Below are 19,126 nucleotides of genomic sequence, written 5' to 3'. Positions count from 1 at the left end.
TGTTGCACTTCAACATTATGCAAAATAATCCTTCCAGTTTGGATTTTTGTTTACACAGCTAGTATTTGCAGAGGGGAAGTAAATGCTTTTTCTCAGTATAGATATTCAGTCTAGAAGTTTTCAGATTATCTGCCAGCCACTACTTGGTTCTTTTTAACATTGATCTTTTCCCCATATCAAGGTAGTCTAATTTTCCTTTCAAGCATAGTAAGTTATACTAGACATAGGTGAACCTATGAACTTTAGCAAATATACTGCTGTATTCTCTGTATTTTTCAGTGAGAAATGTCTATGGCACAACCTGCAGGGTAACACCTGTCCAAAAGATGGTTTGTATTTGATTCTTTTGATTCTCTTCACCATCCCTAAGTCATTTCTAAACCATCCCTTTCCATCAGGTGAACTATGACGGGGAACTGCACAAGCACCCACAGCTTGAAGCTGATTTGTCAGCAGTGAGAGAGATATATGGGCCACATGCAGTTTCTCTCAGGTAAATAAATACCTCTCGTGAATAAAAATTGAAACAATTTGGTAAGCCAGTCATTGGGATTTTTCTGTTGCGTTGTTTAAGTGGAAGTATTCTTGGGCTTAATTATATTTGAAAGTTTGGAGGACATTCTGCTGTGTTTTTACTTACACAAGATAGTATGTTTATGGCTGTAAGGATTTTTGTTTTGGGTACATGTGGTTTAAGGGTACATTGATGCATTAAAAAATTAGTTAATTTGGAGAGTTAGTTCGATAAAACATCAGTCTTAAATAGCGTCGTAATCAAATCCTGTAATAGATTTACCCAGCTGGGTCCGTGCTGTTAATCATAAATCAAGGGCACATGCACGTGAACAATGAAAGTCAATAATGCATTAACCACTGAGGTCCAGAGATCACACTGTGATGTGATCTGACCCCAAGAAAAGAAAGGAAAAAAGGGACATAAATTTGCAGAGTGTTTGTTTGAATGATAATGTAGTTTATCTTTCAGTTACTTAATATATAATTTGGTGATAAATTTTGGACCATTATTTATTGCTTTTAATTATTCAGAAGACCCCACTATCCTTACTTTTTTTTTTTTCTCCTTCATTTAAAAAAGAAACTCTTGGGGCGCCTGGGTGGCGCAGTCGGTTAAGCGTCCGACTTCAGCCAGGTCACGATCTCGCGGTCCGTGAGTTCGAGCCCCGCGTCGGGCTCTGGGCTGATGGCTCAGAGCCTGGAGCCTGTTTCCGATTCTGTGTCTCCCTCTCTCTCTGCCTCTCCCCCGTTCATGCTCTGTCTCTCTCTGTCCCAAAAATAAATAAACGTTGAAAAAAAAAATTTTTTTTTAAAATAAAAAAGAAACTCTTTCCTGCCACTATCTTAGTTTCCCTCCATGAATCAGATCAGATTATTTCAGATTCTTTCTCTTTGCCTAAAGAGCAGCCTTCAACTTGCGGTGGAATTCCAGAGCCCTATCCCAGCCTGCCCTGGGTTCCCACCTTGCCCACCCAAACCACAAATGTCCCCATCCTCCAGTTCTCTGTGATCCCTCTTGACCCTGGGCATATATCTGAACTTGTTTCTTACCAAGAGGTGCTTCACTCTCAACCCCACTGCTGTTGTTATTCAAGCCACAGTCCAAAGGCCACCTACTCCTTGAGCCTTCTTTGAATCTCCACTGCAGGCTAGTTGTTCTGTCCTTCAGACTCCCATCACATTTGGCTCTATCCTCATTTATTATACTTCTCATATCCTGTCATTATTGCTTTACTTCCCTTCCTCATCCTAACTTATGTGACTGCTGGGACAGTGCAGTTGATTTTTAAAGTTTATTTATTTTGAGAGAGAGAGTGTATGCGCCGGTGCATGGGAGGTGGGCGGGGAGAGAGAGAGAATCCCAAGCAGGCTCCTTGCTGTCGGCTCCGAGTTTGGCCCAGGGCTCGATCCCACAAACCGTGAAGTCATGACCTGAGCCAAAACCAAGAGTCAGACACTCAACTGACTAAGCCACCCAGGTGCCCCTGGGACAGCGCACTTTTTGTTGTTCGCTTTATTTTGTTTTGTTTTGGTTTTTAACCATGCTTGTATTTTGGTACTTAATATAGCACAGGGGACTATGTGAAATATGGGCTAATAGATTCTTGATCAGTTCCAGTGACATCCATGAAAGATGTTCACATTATCTGGTTGCATTCTCTTCCATGGACATACCCAGATTTTGAGAGAGCAAACAAATACTTTAAGTTGGAAAGTACCACACAACTAAAATTTATAATTGTCAAGTGTTTCATTTTAACTTCAGAAACAAACTCACCACCACCTGCAGCCTAAATAAGCTGGGGTTGTATGCACAGATCCACTCTTTCCCACTCCCAGAGCTCTGGTAGGTTGCAGTTGAGTGAGAATGATTGGGATTATATTTGGAAAAGCAAATATTTGCAATTTTCAAGGTTTTAGCAAATGAGCTGCAATTATATCTCAGTTGATCTCTGCTATGGCTCCAGGCTAGGGAATGTGGATATTCAGTAAGTGTGTTAGAACGAATAAATGAAGAAGGCATTAGGGATTTAATCAAAAAAAAATCCAAAACAAGGACTAATTTTTTAACTTGAGTTAGAATTTGCTTAACAGCTTAAAACTTTGATCACAGTGATTTAATCCCCTCCCCCACTAAAAAAATGGATACAATTAATCATAGAATACAACATGCAATTCAACTTCTTTTCATTTGAAATACGTATTTTGGGGGAGGATTACCTTAGCACATGTTGATTGTTCATATAGTGAAGGATTTTTTAAATACATATTTCCATGCTGTCTAAGCTCTAACTATACTGTTATGTGTGTGTGTGTGTATATATATGTGTGTGTGTGTGTGTGTGTGTGTGTATATATGTGTGTGTGAATTTGTTTGTTTCTTCAGCAAGAATTTATTAAGTACCAATGATCATCTCTATTAGTATTTTCCATTATTAATAAAATTATTGATAATTTATCAACTCTTGAAATTGGATAAATATTTGCAATTTCATTCAAATGAAATATCTAAAGTCACAGAGTTTGATTTTGTTTCCCTCTTCCGTATGTCACTTACAAGTTTTGATTCAATTTGAATCTTCATGAATATAAGCCATGTTCCTGCCTGCTGTAGACTTACTCTATCTACAGAGGATGTTTCCCGAATATATAACCTCCCAGAGGCCTCCTGGTATAAAGTATGAATCACAGCAGGACTAATCTGATTTACTTGAAATAAATATGAATGAATTTACTGTGTAGGATCAAATACTAAGGCTTGGGCACATGGCAAAGGCAGTAGTTAGGCATAAGGTCCTGGAATCTTCTTCCTTGCAAAGTTCTTAGTCTGTTGAAAACAGACTGTTATAATTAGCTGTTCTTTTACTTAATTGAGGTTTATAAGAACTTAATGGAGTTTGAAGAACAAAAGTACCTCTATATACATAATAGGCTATTTGGTGTCATTTTTTTTTATGTGACACCTAATGAGAAAGGCAGCTAACCACATCTAAGTTCTCTTCAAGAGATGGAAATAACTAGGATTGCTTCACTTGAGACAAAACCTCTTAAAGTCAGTTGAAGGAGGATATAGAAACAGAAACTAATGACCAGTTTATTACTTAAGTAATTTCTGCTGTACATGGCCATATCATTCAAAAGCAGAATCCTGGCTATATCAAACTGTGATTCTAAACACTGGTGACAATTCCAATCCATAGGCTCTTGTATTGGAAGTGAGTTAGGTCTCTGGGAAAAGCACGAAAAACTATTAGTTTATCAGCCTGAATGAACATGTCTCATCTTGAATAATTCAGCAAAATGAAGATATATTTATGTTTTTCATTATAAATTTTCTCCTATAGTCCTGTATTTACAAAAAAAAAAAAAAAGGATTTGATCAGTGCCATCTGAAAACACTTTGAGATTAATATTTTTAGAAAGGTGAAGCGAATTACAAGTCACAAAATTCTCATTTAGTCAGGAATGAAATGATTCTGACAATTTGCTTAGGGCGCTTCAAACTTCCAGCCCCTGTGAAATAACCTTTGCTTTATAATTATACCATCTTCTGCTTTAAAAGGTGAAGCCACAGGAGTAATATAAAACCTTTTAAAAATAAAATCTTTTGATTGTGCCTGATGCTTAATGAAGGTTGGAGGATTGCAAGACTATGACTCTTCTGTGTTTTGATTACTTTCTGGGGACGGACCGTTGTAACAGGGCCTTTGGGAATTGAGCTTCTAGAGGACAGGGCATTCTGAGGAGTTTTTAAGGTTTGAGGTGATGACACTACAGTATTCAGGCTCACATACCTCCTTAAGGGAAAAAGAGGGAGACAGAGAAAGGAGAGGAGAGGGGGAGGGAAGGGGAAAAAACCCCACAGAAATTGGTACAGACCACTTTCTCTGGGTTTATGTATTTCCATTTATAGTGACCAGTAAGACCACTTACTGATCTGGTTCCTGCCCTCCGGCATATGGCAGAATTTTATTTCCCTGCCCCTTTTTTTTTTTTTAAATTTTTTTTTTTTCAACGTTTATTTATTTTTGGGACAGAGAGAGACAGAGCATGAGCTGGGGAGGGGCAGAGAGAGAGGGAGACACAGAATCGGAAACAGGCTCCAGGCTGTGAGCCATCAGCCCAGAGCCCGACGCGGGGCTTGAACTCCCGGACCGCGAGATCGTGACCTGGCTGAAGTCGGACGCTTAACCGACTGCGCCACCCAGGCGCCCCATCCCTGCCCCTTTTAATACTATGTGTGGGCACAGCTAGTTTTGGCTAGTGAAGTGTGAGCAGAGGTACCAAAGCAGGGTTTCCTGTTTCCCCCCTGACTCCATCACTCCGGGCTCCTTGGTGACCACAGTGAAGTAGCATCTCCTCTCCGCCCTCTGGTTCCATAGTAACTATGTAGTGTGAGTGAGATACAAATCTTTTTTTGCATTAAACCACTGCCATTTGAAGAAGTTTGTTACTACAACATACTTAACCTACGTTGAAGTACGTCATTCATCAAAAGGTCTGGCGTGGACGTTTGCAGTGTCCTTTCCAGAATGTTAATTCTCCCAGCCCCACCACTAGAGCCTACAGAAAAATGGTCTGACTGAAAAGCAGGGAAAGTGATGACAGGAGGCACATAGAAGAAACAAAAAGGAGAGTATTTTCCAAAAACGCTGGCCATAATCTAGATGAAAAGCTTCAGAATGTCACCTCCCAGACAGTCACTTGTACTTTCTTCAAGCAAAACCAAGATTTTTTTAAGCTGAGGGGGAGTTGTAGCAACTGTAACCTCTTACACACTATCGCTTTATATGGGCTTCCTTTTTTAATCTGGAGCTAGTTTTTAAATTCTCTCAGTCCTGTTGCCTTTTAGAGAAACTTCAGAACACTTTGGATACAATCTTGCAAATGCTTTCATCTGCCAAGATTTCTTTCTGACTACTGAGTTTGCATATTTCTTGGCCCATTCACAAACATCTCTCCCACACTGAGCAAAAAACACACATTGAGTAGGCATGCGGAGACAGACATGCAAGCTGTTGAGTTTCAGATGTCATAAGAAGGTGTATGTTTCTTCACAAAATATGTTTCTTCTCAAAATATAACTGACCAGTCATTGGCTACAAGAATTAACTAAATAGTGATTGAGTTTTATTTCCCAAAGACCTGTGGTAAAGTTTCGTGTATGCATGTGTACATGTAATTCCCTTGACAGTTAATAAGGGAAGGTTAAGATATCTAGAATATATTTTTATAACCTGCACAATCACTAATTTTGATCAAATAGTATTATAAAACATCACGACAGTGTAATGAATAAGCTATATATAGTTTCACAGAGAATGAAGGACCAGCATAGACTGTCTGACATTTAATATATTGATTATGTAATGTATGTTGTATCTCATTAAAAAGGATGCTGTCTTGGTTAGTTCCATTAAAAAATAAAAGGACGAATTGCCAAGATTTCATGTAGTGCCCTCAAAAATACACATTCATAGAAAAATATATTTCATACATATATTCTTAAATGAACTGTCACGTGTTAAGTACCTAACATCAAATGACCAGATTTCTGCCCAAAGAGTAGCTCAGAGGTCTGAAAAAAAATTGTGGAATAGTCCTTTCTCAGCTCCAGGGTGTAACAACTACATCAGATCATTTCTGTGTTGTTCTCCTTATCTTGAAAAAGTATTCAGGTTCAATTTGATGTGATCTTTTCACAGTGAATAAATATAGGCAGTGCATGAAATTATTTTGAGTTATTATAAACCCAATACAGCATTCAGGACACAATCAGATATCTGGCTTCACAATTCAAGTTGCATTCATATTTCAGGCTTTTGACTTGATTCTGCATTTGCTATTCATGAGATCCGGGGCAACTGAAAGTTATTCAGATATAGAAGCAATCCTGATGACTGGGTCGCTGCATCTGGACAAACTGTAATCACGCTTTGTCATCTCACAGCGGGAAATGTGAAATTACTGGCATTATATAAAGAGGGCATCACAACGGAAATTGGTTTGCATATATGCAGAGCTGTTGTGAATTCTCTGAAGTGTGGCATAAAAACAAAAAGTGTAACTATTTACAGATCTACACCTGCAGAATCCACTTAATTGCAAACCTTTAATGCCTCTGCCTCCTTAGAATTCTGTATTTGTGCTCTGTGGTGGTGAGGGAAAGCACTTGTAAACTTTTATTTCCTTCTTTTTGTTGTTGTTGAAATAAATTGATAGTATTAGACATTGGGAAGATACTAACCACAAAAGTATGGAAGAAATCATATAAAGAACATTTTAAAATTCACATATTAAAGGTTTTAAAAGAATACATGCCACTGTCTCATCATAACTGTGTGATAAATTCTGCTGAAGTCTGGAAAACTCTGAAGAAAGCAGCTGTGGGTAAGGTTCTTCCTGGTGTTTGTTGTCTGTGATTCCCTTCTCTGCCTCTGAGTGCACCAGAGTCTTACCATTGTAACTAAATCCAGACAGAAGTTATTCTCCCTTGTGAAAATGGCAATGACGAGAGGAAACAAATGCCTGGTGATGATGAGGATGTGGGAAATGGTCACTGTGATAACCTGCTGTGATTGCAGATGGCCATAACTTTTTAAAATAGTAATTAAATAACATACACAGTGTGTATAGTACTAAAAACACATATACTTAACATATATAGTTAAGTAACATATAGTTAGTATGTTAAATAACATACATAGTTAGATATATATATATATATATATAGTTATACATAGTGTCTGTATATATAATTGCAGTTTTCTATGCAATTGTATTCTGTTTTCTATTCTATTCTATATAGTTATTATATATATAGTTCTATTTGAATATACTTCTATTATTTATTTCACCCAGTAATTCTAGAAATTATTCTATGAGAAGACAGATGCACATAGATTTTTATCTAGAGACTTTTTTTATCCATATTTATAGTGTAAAAAACATCAACAGCAACCAAATAATTGTATAATTGTTTTATTATACAATTGTATTTATACAAATACAACCATTTTTTTTTAATAATTTTTAAGAGGATTTTATCATATAGAAAAACACTCATTTTAGAAGAAGTGATAGAGAAGGACAAAAATTTTTGTATACCACATTATCCTTGTACATATATTTCCATATATATCTTTATGGAATGAGATGTAAAAATAACTGTCTCTGAGTCGTAGTATGACACATTGTTTTTTGTTTGTTTTTCTGTTTCTGACATTTTATGAAATGAGCCTATACTACCTTTATAATCAGAAAAAATAGATATGTTTTTAGAAAACATAACATTTTTTACAAAATAAGTTTTACCCACAATCTATAGTTAACATGTAAATACTTTTTTTCTTTTCTTTTTTTTTTTTTTTTACTTTTTTGGTATTTCTATTTTACTTAAAAACATTTTTTCATTTTGATGTATTTTTGGTAATCTGCTTGCTCCAAATAGTCCATTTTGGAACATTTCCCTCAGGGTAGTAAATATTTTTATATCAACTTCTTGAATATTGGGTAAAAAAATTGTTTTAATCATACCAGTGTGCTATAATTTATTTCTTTCCTTATTATTCAATATTCATTTCTTTCCCCAATTTCTGCACCTAACAAATATCCTCCTGGGCAAAGGTTCCTACATATTTGTTACAATTTTCACCCCACTTAAACATCTATTGAACATCATTAATAATTGATCCTCATCATTACATTTAGTGGTTCTTCCTTTTAACTTACCTAACAAAAGGTACTGGACTTTTATGTTTATGAATAATTTGCTGACGTTTAAGGCCACAAATTATGACCACTGGGTCAAGGGTCCTGTTTTTGAACAGCCTGTGAGCCATAGATAGTGTTTGCTTTTTAAAAGGTTTAAAGAACAAAAACAAAGAGGAATATGTGACAGAGACCAGAAAAGGCCTGAAAACTAAAATACTGTTATGACCTTTGCACGGAAACTTTACTGACCCCTGAACCAGAGGCATTAAAGAGATGGTTTATTTCCTTGGTCCTTATTCTTTTAAAAAAAAAATTTTTTTTAATGTTTATTTATTTTTGAGACAGAGAGAGACAGAGCATGAACAGGGGAGGGGCAGAGAGAGAGGGAGACACAGAATCTGAAATGGGCTCCAGGCTCTGAGCTGTCAGCACAGAGCCCGACGTGGGGCTTGAACTCACGGACCGTGAGATCATGACCTGAGCCGAAGTCGGATGCTTAACCGACTGAGCCACCCAGGAGCCCCTCCTTGGTCCTTATTCTTGCCATAGTGTCTGTGTAATTTCATAAATAAATGGGTAGATCTTTGTATCTAAATGTGCATGTCAAATCATGTCCTAATTTGCATGAGGTTATATTCTTATCCTTTATGAATAACACAGATGTTTTGATCCATGCTGTGTTTTTGAAAAATTAATTCCTATGTGAATCATTTTTATCCCTTTTGTTCTTTATGTAATCTAAAAATATTATATGAAAGAACAAAAAGTATAATTTCATAAACAATGAAAACGTGGTCAGGGTTTTGATATATTTTTAAGGGGGCAATGGAGAAACTACAGAGGCTAAGTTTTTATATTGTAATATGCTGCTTTTTGTGTGTCACAGACATCAAACATCACAAACCCCTTTGATTCCTTTATCCGTCAAATTACAAAAAAACATTTAATCATTAAAGATGTCTTCTCTGAACCCCAAACAAGTGCCACAGTTGTGTATTGTGTTAGCTTTACTTGAATATATAATACACAGAAATCGTCATTGAGTACTTACTATGTGCCAGATACTATACACAGCTTTGAAATTGGACATGAATTCAATGCCTGACTTCCCCACTGACTCCTTATCTGCTCCTTGGTATCTGATTTCAAGACTCTAAACCTCAATTTCTTCATTTACCAATGAGGATAATAATCGTATCCTTGTCATAAGGCTTTGAGGAACCTAATGAGAACATCCATTAATAATTGACTTGGTTTCCAACAGAGTGATAGTGTATTGAATATTGAACTGATTAATCACCTGCATAAATAAATAGAATATATGTGTTTAAATCTTGGCTATCTACAAAGTGATGATGGATGGGTAAGTTAGGGACTCAGTTAATGCATATAGGAGTTAGAGGTGGTAGGTAGTATCTATAGTGTGCTATGATCACATGTAGGTAAAATCCTTATGTTGATTTCTGGCACATAAGTGCTTACTGTTTATCATTTCAGTTATCTGTATAATTCTATCCCGCACTGTGTATAACCTTTGTGACTTTGTAATTTTATAAAAATATAAAAAATACAGATACGTGTATAGAGAGAACATGGAAAAACTATTGTTTTTATATTCTTTAATTAACTTTAAAAAACTCTGCTGGTTTCCGCACTACCTGGGCTGGAGAAAAGGTAGTTTTCAGAATGTCTTCATGTGGCACATACTATTGTTACTTGCTTTCATTTTGATGTATCAGGCTTTTAGAGCTGCCTGTCAGGACGTAATGACATTTAAGTGGCAGACACCTGGGTCCGTTTCAGAACCACTGATGTTTAGCATGGAAGGAAAAAATTGTGGACACGCTGTTGTGACAGTAAATTATTTCCCCACCCCTTCAGAAACTCCTTTTTGAAGTGCCTTCAAAGCAGCTCTTCAGAGAGCACAATGAAAACCAAGTGGTCATATGAGAAGATTGCTTAATTTGCTACAGAGAAATGGGGATGTTTGAACTTACGAAGCAAACAATTCTTGAATTTATGTATGCAAGTGTTTGTACATATAAATAGAAAGATGTCTAGATGGTATGAATAGTCACAGAAGACAGCAGTCCCACTCCATGGAGTTAGTTAATTCATGTCCCCGGTCACTTCTGAGCTCTTGGCAGAGATGAAGGATATGAGTTCTTAATTGAATTTTTGACTTAACCTTGCACACATTATCTTTTAAGGACAAGGTAAAAATTAGTGTGAATCTTTGCTTTCAGGGAATATGGAGCCATTGATGATGTAGATATTGACCTGCATATTGATGTTAGCTTTCTTGATGTAAGTATCACTTTATACAATATGATTGGTACATTTAAACACTTATTTTTACTGTCGGAAGAAATTTAATATTTGTTTCTCTTATTAGTTACATACTGATTTTGTTAAAGTGATTATAAAGAAATACTATGGCTGAAGAAACAGATTTGGCATACACATAAATAAATAAATAAATAAATAAATAAATAAATAAATATGTTTTATATATATATAAATACATACATATATATTTCATTGTTTCTTTTAATATATTCTGAAACTTATGGGCTCTTATTATAATATTTCATTATATCTTAAATTTTCACTTTAATTTTCAAATGTAGGAGGCAAAAATTAAGAATACTTTGACTTTCTTTTCCAAACCAATAGGTTTTGAGGTAATTTGTGAGCCTTAAGATTTATGTATTTCTTCAAAATAAATCAAAATTTTTTTTCATTTTGGGAAAACAAGAATTTTAAAAGATGACTAATTCGTCTTTTGACATATTTGCACAGGAGGAGATTGCTGTGGCTTGGGAAGTAATTCGAACAGAACCTATAATTGTCCGACTACACTGTTCACTTACACAGTATTTAAATGGTCCAGGTTAGTTTTCCTTCTATGTATTATTTTAAATATGAATTAATTGTGCATTAAGCAAAATGTTCATCTGGTAATTATGAACATAATTGGCAGCTATCTTGATAATGGTATTTAAGTATACTTGCATCCTGACAAAGGTGGTTTATTGCTTTTGTAATTTAATGGAAACAGAAACATGTAACATTTTAGTTTTAGATTTCAGAAGTTGACAAATTGCTGTGAAACAAACACAGTAAAACCTAAAAGAGAACTTTGCATACAAGCTCAGTAAGTATATTTTGGATTGCCCTTAGATTTAATTATTTTTGCCCCTGATTCTGAGATTTAATTTTAATATTTACTTATCCCACCTCTGATTACTGATGAATTTAGTGTAACTATAAATATAACCTACTTCTATTTTTGAAAATAGAGATCTTAGTAATATTTTTGTTTTCCATTATCTTTTTAAAATTTTTTTTAATGTTTATTTTTGAGAGAGAGAGAGAGAGAGAGAGAGAGAGAGAGAGAGAAAGAGAGAGCCCAAGCATGAGCAGGGGATGGGCAGACACACACACACACACACACACACACACACACACACACACACAGAATCAGAAGCAGCCTCTAACCTCTGAGCTGTCAGCACAGAGCCCACCATGGGGCTTGAACCCATGAACCGTGAGATCATGACTTGAGCCGAAGTCGGACACCTAACCACCCAGGCGCCTCTGTTTTCCACTGTGTTAAGGGATGATTTCGTTCTTTCTCAGGTGATAACTATTTACAACAAAGGATGCTGTTATTAAATCTTGACAAGACTTACTAGATTAAGATATATTTCCCATGCAAATACACATGCCTCTGCATGTATTCAGATGGGCGTGCACGTGTCTACACATGCATACACACACATACACTGTATCTACTCGTGTCTTCCAGTTATATACTGCCACACAACAAACCACCCCAAAACTTAGTGGCTTAAAACAATTTACTGTCTCTCTCTGTTGTTTGAACTCAACTGGAGTCCCCCATGCTTTTGAAGTCAGATGGTGGGTGGAGCGTATGTCCGTTGAAAGGCTCTGCTGGGTTGGATGCCCAAGATGCTGGACTTTGAGATATCTAGAAATTGATGCATGTATCATCTTGGATATCAGCTGGGGCCTCTTGACTTGAGTGTTGACCTTGCATCCACATGGCCTCTTCATGTGGTTTAGGCTTCTTGTAGCATGATGACTGGCCGTTGTCCAAAAGCAAGTGTTCCCAGAGACAGGATGCGGATGTTACCTGGAAAGAAGCACAGTGAATCTTCCACTGGATTGTATTGATCAAAGCAGTTGAAAACGCACCTAGAATCACTTCTTAAAAGTCATGGCCATCTTCACGTATACTTTACTGTGATGTTGGCACGTTTTCCTTAGGCGTATTAAAGAACTTATATCTACTGTTAGTTCTTACATAAGAAAAGTATCTGACCTTTCAAGTTGATGAATATATAGGAAGGTCTCTCATTTTGAAAAAGTTTCTGTTGAGTCAGTTCTTTTCTAGTTTTGCATAATGAGACAATGATTTCTACTTCAGTAGTCAACGCTTCATGTAAATAACATGACATGATTTAACACCAGGCAAAGACAAATAGATGTTACATATTTTTATTGTGATTATTTAAAAATGTATAAAAATGTAATAAGGAAGAAAAGGAATTACTCATAATTCCTCTATACTGAGGACACTGTAAATAGTTTGGTGTTTCTCTTTTCCGTGCACACATGGTTTGTTTTCATAAAGTTAACATTGAATTGCAGAATTACGCACCCTAATGTAGTGTCATGAAACTGTCTTCAACTCATTGAATTTCTAAAATAGAATAATTTTAATCTCTGCATAATATTCCACCTTCCAGGTGTATGTGTTTTTGCGGTTTTCCTAGATACTCTGCTGTATGGCTGTTTTTTCTTTCTTTAGGGATTTGATACGTGGCCACTTGATTTTATTCTGATGGTGATTAGAATAAAAAGAAACTCTCATGTCTGACCTTTTTTTTTTTTTTTTTAATTATCAGAGTTAGAAACAAAATTGGGTCAGTTCATCTCTGCTCACCCTATTCCGTCTGTGTGAGATGAAAATGTGGCATACTTTTATGTAATCTTACCAGTGTTACTCAATTTTTGAATATAATCTTGAATTTTAGGCAGAGATTTTTCCTTCTCAGTATCTCTTTAAAAATTTGTTATGTTTGCATGGTTTTATAAATGTTCTAACAATTATATTCTAATTCCTATTTAGATGATTTTATTGTTCAGTACCCATTCTTTGGTATTACAACTCATCTATAATTTAGTCTTCCGTTTTTCATTTTTGTCAGTTGATTTGCCTATTTAATAGTTTGTAAACCAAAGAGACATGAGGGTGATGCTTCCTTTTTTCATACCTGAGAATGACTCTCTGTTTTGTGAACAAGACAAATTTGACCTGGTAGAAGTTGATGGGGTCATAATAGTTGCCCTAAAAGAGGTAAAAATACTTCAGAGACCTCTGCCAGTTTGTGTCTGAAGTGTTTTAATTTTGTTTGTTTGTAAGACACCGGTTTTGGTGTTAAGTTTGTGTTTTGTTATGTGTACTTATTGGGCTATTTTTTCTTTTTTTCCTTAATGGTATCTTTTATGTATTTCTTTTTGATTGGTACACTTCAGTCTTAACTTACCTCAAGCAAGTTTTATGACTAATCCAACATGTTGACTGACCTAGTTAACAGTTCTTTTTGAAAGCATTTATTCCTAGGTTTTGGAAATGTATGAATAATACTTACTTGAGCTGTAATATTTGGCCAGGGCTAATCTGACAGTATATCTGTTCTTACACCTCCTAATCCACTCTAATATTAAGGATAAGGATTATTTTCATTGTACATGAAGAAATACACTTGAAATAAAAAGACGTGAGTGTTATAATTCTTATATTATGTATTTTCTTTACAGTTATTAGTGTCTAAGTCTAGTTTCTGATCTGAAGCACAAGACTGTTTTTAGGTTAAAGTGATAAGCAGCCAACATTATTAAAACTGTTTTTTCTGTGCACATCATCTCATCAATAGTACCTCTATGTTTACATGATCAGAGCATTAGAATAATTTCCAAATATCTTAAGCAGCCCTCACTTACTGCCTTTCCAATGTAATATTTACTTTTCCGTTAAAGGAAGATTTGTTTGTTGTTTAGTTTTATATATCAGTATAGTTCTGTGCTTTTTGTTTTGTTTTTTTTTTTTTCTGCCTGAGGTCACTAATTTTAGCTAAATTTAATCATGAGTACTTGTTTGCTAATTGTTGGCTTAATGGGACTTTTATATTCCACTTTTAGTTATCAGAAGGCTATTTAAAATTTTTTAGAAATATTAATCTAAAAACAATTTTAGATTTACCAAAAAATTGCAAAGGTAGTACAGCATCCCAATCCACTCCACATCTAGTTTCACGGTTTATTAACACCTACTGAACACATTAAATGCAATTAATTGTAATAGTAAGTTTTATCACTTGAATCTTGGAACATTTTTGGAAGTAACATCCTGTTGTTACTCTCTCTTTCAGTATATTCTAAAATTTAGGTCATTCAGATTTTATATCAATTGAGCCAATGTTTGTAACTTACATTTCCCTATAAGATTTATCATTTTGGTAAAATGTTGACGCTTATTTTCTAAGCGTTCATGGTATGAATAAGTTTGGGTCTTTGTGTCATTAGTTTGTAGGATTAATTTATATATTCTGGATGAACGTTTGTATCTATCATCTCTCCTTTCTCTATCTGTGTATCTTACACAATTTCTTCCAGTGATTATTTCAGTTCTTCTAGTGCATTTTAGATTTTTCTACATTTTATTTTTAACCAGGTCCCTTTTGTTTGTCTGCCTCCATCTCCCCACTTTTTTCATCTGCCTGTGAAGAGATTGTGCCTTCTTAAATATTTTTTTATAAATTTTTTGAATGTTTATATATTTTTGAGACAGAGGGAGACAGAGCATGAGCGGGGGAGGGTCAGAGAGAGAGGGAGACAGAATCCAAAGCCGGCTCCAGGCTCCAGGCTCCGAGCTGTCGGCACAGAGCTCGACGCGGGGCTCAAACTCACAGACTGTGAGATCATGACCTGAGCCGAAGTTGGACACTCAACCGACTGAGCCATCCATGCGCCGCCCCCCCCCTTCTTAAATCTTTTAAGAGAGAGCACAGCATGTTCCAATTTTGTTATCTTTCTCTTAAAAAAATAATTCCACCAAACTTTCAAGATGTTAGGATTTTTTATTCATTGTTGAATTTCTGTCGTCCTGGGTTTGGAACAGGGGGGGATTAAAGTGTCCACTCTGTTCCTCACTCTATATATAAGGATTAGAATGCTTTCAGGAAGGGAACTGATAGATGATACTAACACCAGTTTTCTTTGATCAGTAGAGCGTTTGTGTCCCAGAATAACAGCCAACACGGGGGTGAAGCAATTGGGGATACCGGTTTGGTTTACACTGTCGAACGTGCAGAGTCTGTGAATGTCCTTTTAACAAGACAGTTCACCACCTCCACTGATCCAAACCACAGCATCTCTTGTCAGTTACTCTGATAAGTTCCTGAGCGATCTTGCTACTTGTACTGTGTTCTTTACAAAGATCCTACACTGCCAACCCACAGTCCTTCTCAGATCCCCTCTCCTAATGTGGTACCTTGTTCACTTCTCTCTGGCTCCACTGGTCTCCTTGCTGTTCCTAGAATATTGAAGCACATTTCTTTCTCAGGGACAGTGCCCTGGTGATTTCTTCTGGCTAGGACACTTCATCCTATCTAGTGTTGGAACCTACTATGCCCATACAACCTTTACTCCAAGACCCTTTCCCTTTTTTCTTTTCCTCCAGAACCTTTACCACCATGGGGCATTCTGTCTATCTAGCTTTTGTCTGTCTCCTTACACTGCACCAAGGCTTCATGGGGCAAGAAGACTTGTGTGCGTGGTTTTTTTGTTTGTTTGTTTGTTTTGTTTTTTTTTTGTTTTTGTTTTTTACCATTCTATCTATAGTGATTGGCGCAGTGGACCCTCAGATATTCTTTAAAACCTGTGAATAATGAATGGTGAGTGACTTTTTTTGACAGTTTATTAAATTCACAAACATCATAGTTACTAGCTTACAGAAATGCATATACCTGGTAAAAATATGAAGCACATGACAGGCTACCCAGTGAAAAGAAAGTCTCCTATGCCTCGTCATACACTGTTTCATTGTAAAAACAAAAAAAGGTTGTGTATGTATAAATATGTCTCTCCTCCACTTAAAGAATCATGTACAAACTGTCCTACACATTGCCATTTACACTGCTGTATTTTTTGGCCATTCTTCATCATTATACATATTACACATTTATATACACATATATTATGCATTAGGACATGATATGTAATGACCATGAATGATCTCCAAAATAAATAGCAATGTATGTAGGAGTGTGTGTATGCTATTTTTAAATATGTATGTGTATATCACTATGTATTGTGTATTATATACTATATAAACATATATGTTTGTGTACATACTATAGTTTATCATGTATATTACTTTGCAGTCATTCCTGGCTGATGGTTCAGTTTTAACTCAACATTTTGACTGATTATTTTTTCCTTTGCAGTGCCCACTGTTGATGTCTTTCAGATTTCTACGAAAGAGCGATTTGGATTGGGACATCAGCTAAAAAAGTAAGTTTCCCAAGAATAAAAAATAAATTTCTATTTTGCTCAATCCTCTCCCCCCATTCTTATTTAATAAGAGCTTTTTGAAGTGAGTGCCTCAGGAGAGGAGTTCATCCATTACCAAGAGCTGCTTCAGTAATTTAGCTGGCAGAGCTCACCTTTAGAACAAGGCTGCATTCCTTCTGTTTGCCCACCCAGGTCCACTCTTCGCCCTCCAACACCCTGCCCTCTCCTGTGGAGGCTGATCTTGGGGGTGCAGGTTCTAATGTGTTGCTGTGTCTCAAATGTGACCAATAGAGGAGGAAGCAAGTATAAGAAGGAAGTATTTATTGCCTTTGGTTTCCACCCTAAGAGGTCCCCTTGAGTTGACTAGTCCTTCAACTGAAGCTTTCTTTTCTACTCTAGGCCACAGCCTTTGCATGACTGACTCTCTCTCTTACTGGATTCTATTACTAGTTCCCCGTGCTTGCTCCTGGGGCCTAGAGGTGGTAACAATTAGGAGCCACCTGCCCTGGGCTATTGTACTGTCCTTAGTTCCTATACCTACATTCTTGAAACATTCCATCTCTAAATAAACTCTTTAGTTTCTCTTTGGACCTTGACTAAAGCAATGAATTTATAGTGTATAAACAAAATTATCCAGTCAAACTGACTTTTAAAACATTCTAGCATGTAGTCACAATACAAATTTGTTAAATCCTATCCTATACGTCAGCTTTAAGAATTTGTATTACTGGAGAATTTCCAAAGGATTATTTATTCTTCTGAATATACAAATTTTACCTCAATTTATATTAAGAGAGATCATTAGATTATTGTTATGTTTAAACACATGGTTCACACCCTCCATAATGATGCAGTTGACGTGTTCATCTATATTTTAATGGATTTTAATTGAGCAATGTTCTAAGGGAAAGTACTTTCAAAAACTTTATTTCATTGACTAAATAGGGAATTTATTGTGGTCATTTTACCTGACCATTACAGATGTAAAAGGAAGCTTATGTGGGGTAGGTATTAAGGGTTGTACATATTATAGAGCTCTAGAATCATCTAAGTTTTTATGAGTTTACATTGCTCAAATGTGAGTTATGTGTGGGTTACATGTGAAAGGAAATTAAGATAAGGGAGTATTCTTGCAGATTCCTACTGTTAGGTTTAAATATGATCATATAAAAATTGGATAATAAACCCTTAACATTTTGAATCGTACATCTCTAAAACTAAATTCAACTTACAACATACGGTTAGCACATAGAATGTGATCTCTATAAGGACTTTTGAGTCCTTATAAAAAGAAATATAAGACTGAGGAATTTTGTCAGTTTCCTGGACGGGGATGAGGTATGCTTTTCCAGTGGAACTGGTTTTGTTTTTTCAGTTAGATTTTGTTTTCTGTGTTGAGCCAGTATCCTACAGGTCTTGGAGCTAATGAGCATGGAGCCTGCCCCTGTGTTATGCCATCCAAGTTGGCACATAATTTTATTCCCCCTCCTCTGATTTTCTTTCCTCTCACCCAATTTTCTTCCTGTTGTTATTTTTTTTTTTCTATTTTGATGAATTTATTTTCGTAGAGCAGTTTTAGGTTCACGGCAAAACTGACAACAAGATACAGAGATTTTCCATACGCCTCCTGCCCCCACAGGTGCATAGCCTTTCTGCTATCAGGGTGTCCTAGTGGAGTGATACGTGTGTTACAGCTGATGAACCTGTATTGACACCTGATTATCCAAAGTCCATGTTCTTAACTTTATGCACTTTTGTTATGCACTTAACCTTTTTTTTTTAAGTGAAATGTTGATCCAAATAAGACAAGAATTATAAAAATGCAGAATATATAACTTTCTGCCCCTTAATGATGTCTGAGTATATCGTTTGGGCTCAGAAAAAGAAGTGATGTGTAAATTCCAACTCTGAAAAATTAAGGAAAGCTATGTTCTATGTTTGCTGTTTAATCACTTTGTAGACTATGTAACATTTTATTAATATTTCCATCTAAGTGGTTAACATTTTAAAAAAGGTTACTCTGTGGATAAATTTTAGTTCTATGGACAGTTTAGGATATGGACTAGAACTTTTTTTTAATGATTCCTGATAAATTTTAATCTAACGTACTTTTCCTTCATTGTAAATAACTGAGTTTGACTGTGATCCCTTCTGGTCTAAAATTACATGATTTCAAAACATCTGAACTCATCTTCACCATAAAGTAAAAGAGGAAACTGAAATATGTTTTCCAGAAACATATAGCAAGTTAGGAAGGCAGATTCAAAATCTAGCCCCTTTCTCATTATTGCTC

The 19,126-nt window shown here is 35.9% G+C and overlaps 1 protein-coding gene across 1 annotated transcript in view; it reads left to right on the top strand.

Annotated features, from left to right (window-relative positions):
• Positions 1-19,126, top strand: part of PARP8 (poly(ADP-ribose) polymerase family member 8) — a 180,584-nt gene that overhangs the window by 110,340 nt on the left and 51,118 nt on the right. The window contains 4 exon segments of the mRNA XM_043598792.1: positions 399-493; positions 10,476-10,536; positions 11,032-11,122; positions 16,767-16,833. Coding sequence (XP_043454727.1) covers positions 399-493; positions 10,476-10,536; positions 11,032-11,122; positions 16,767-16,833 — 314 coding nt within the window.

The sequence above is a fragment of the Prionailurus bengalensis genome, chromosome A1 (genome assembly GCF_016509475.1).
Source record: "Prionailurus bengalensis isolate Pbe53 chromosome A1, Fcat_Pben_1.1_paternal_pri, whole genome shotgun sequence".
NCBI classification, from domain to species: Eukaryota; Metazoa; Chordata; class Mammalia; order Carnivora; family Felidae; genus Prionailurus; species Prionailurus bengalensis.
This window is presented reverse-complemented; position numbering and strand designations above follow the sequence as displayed.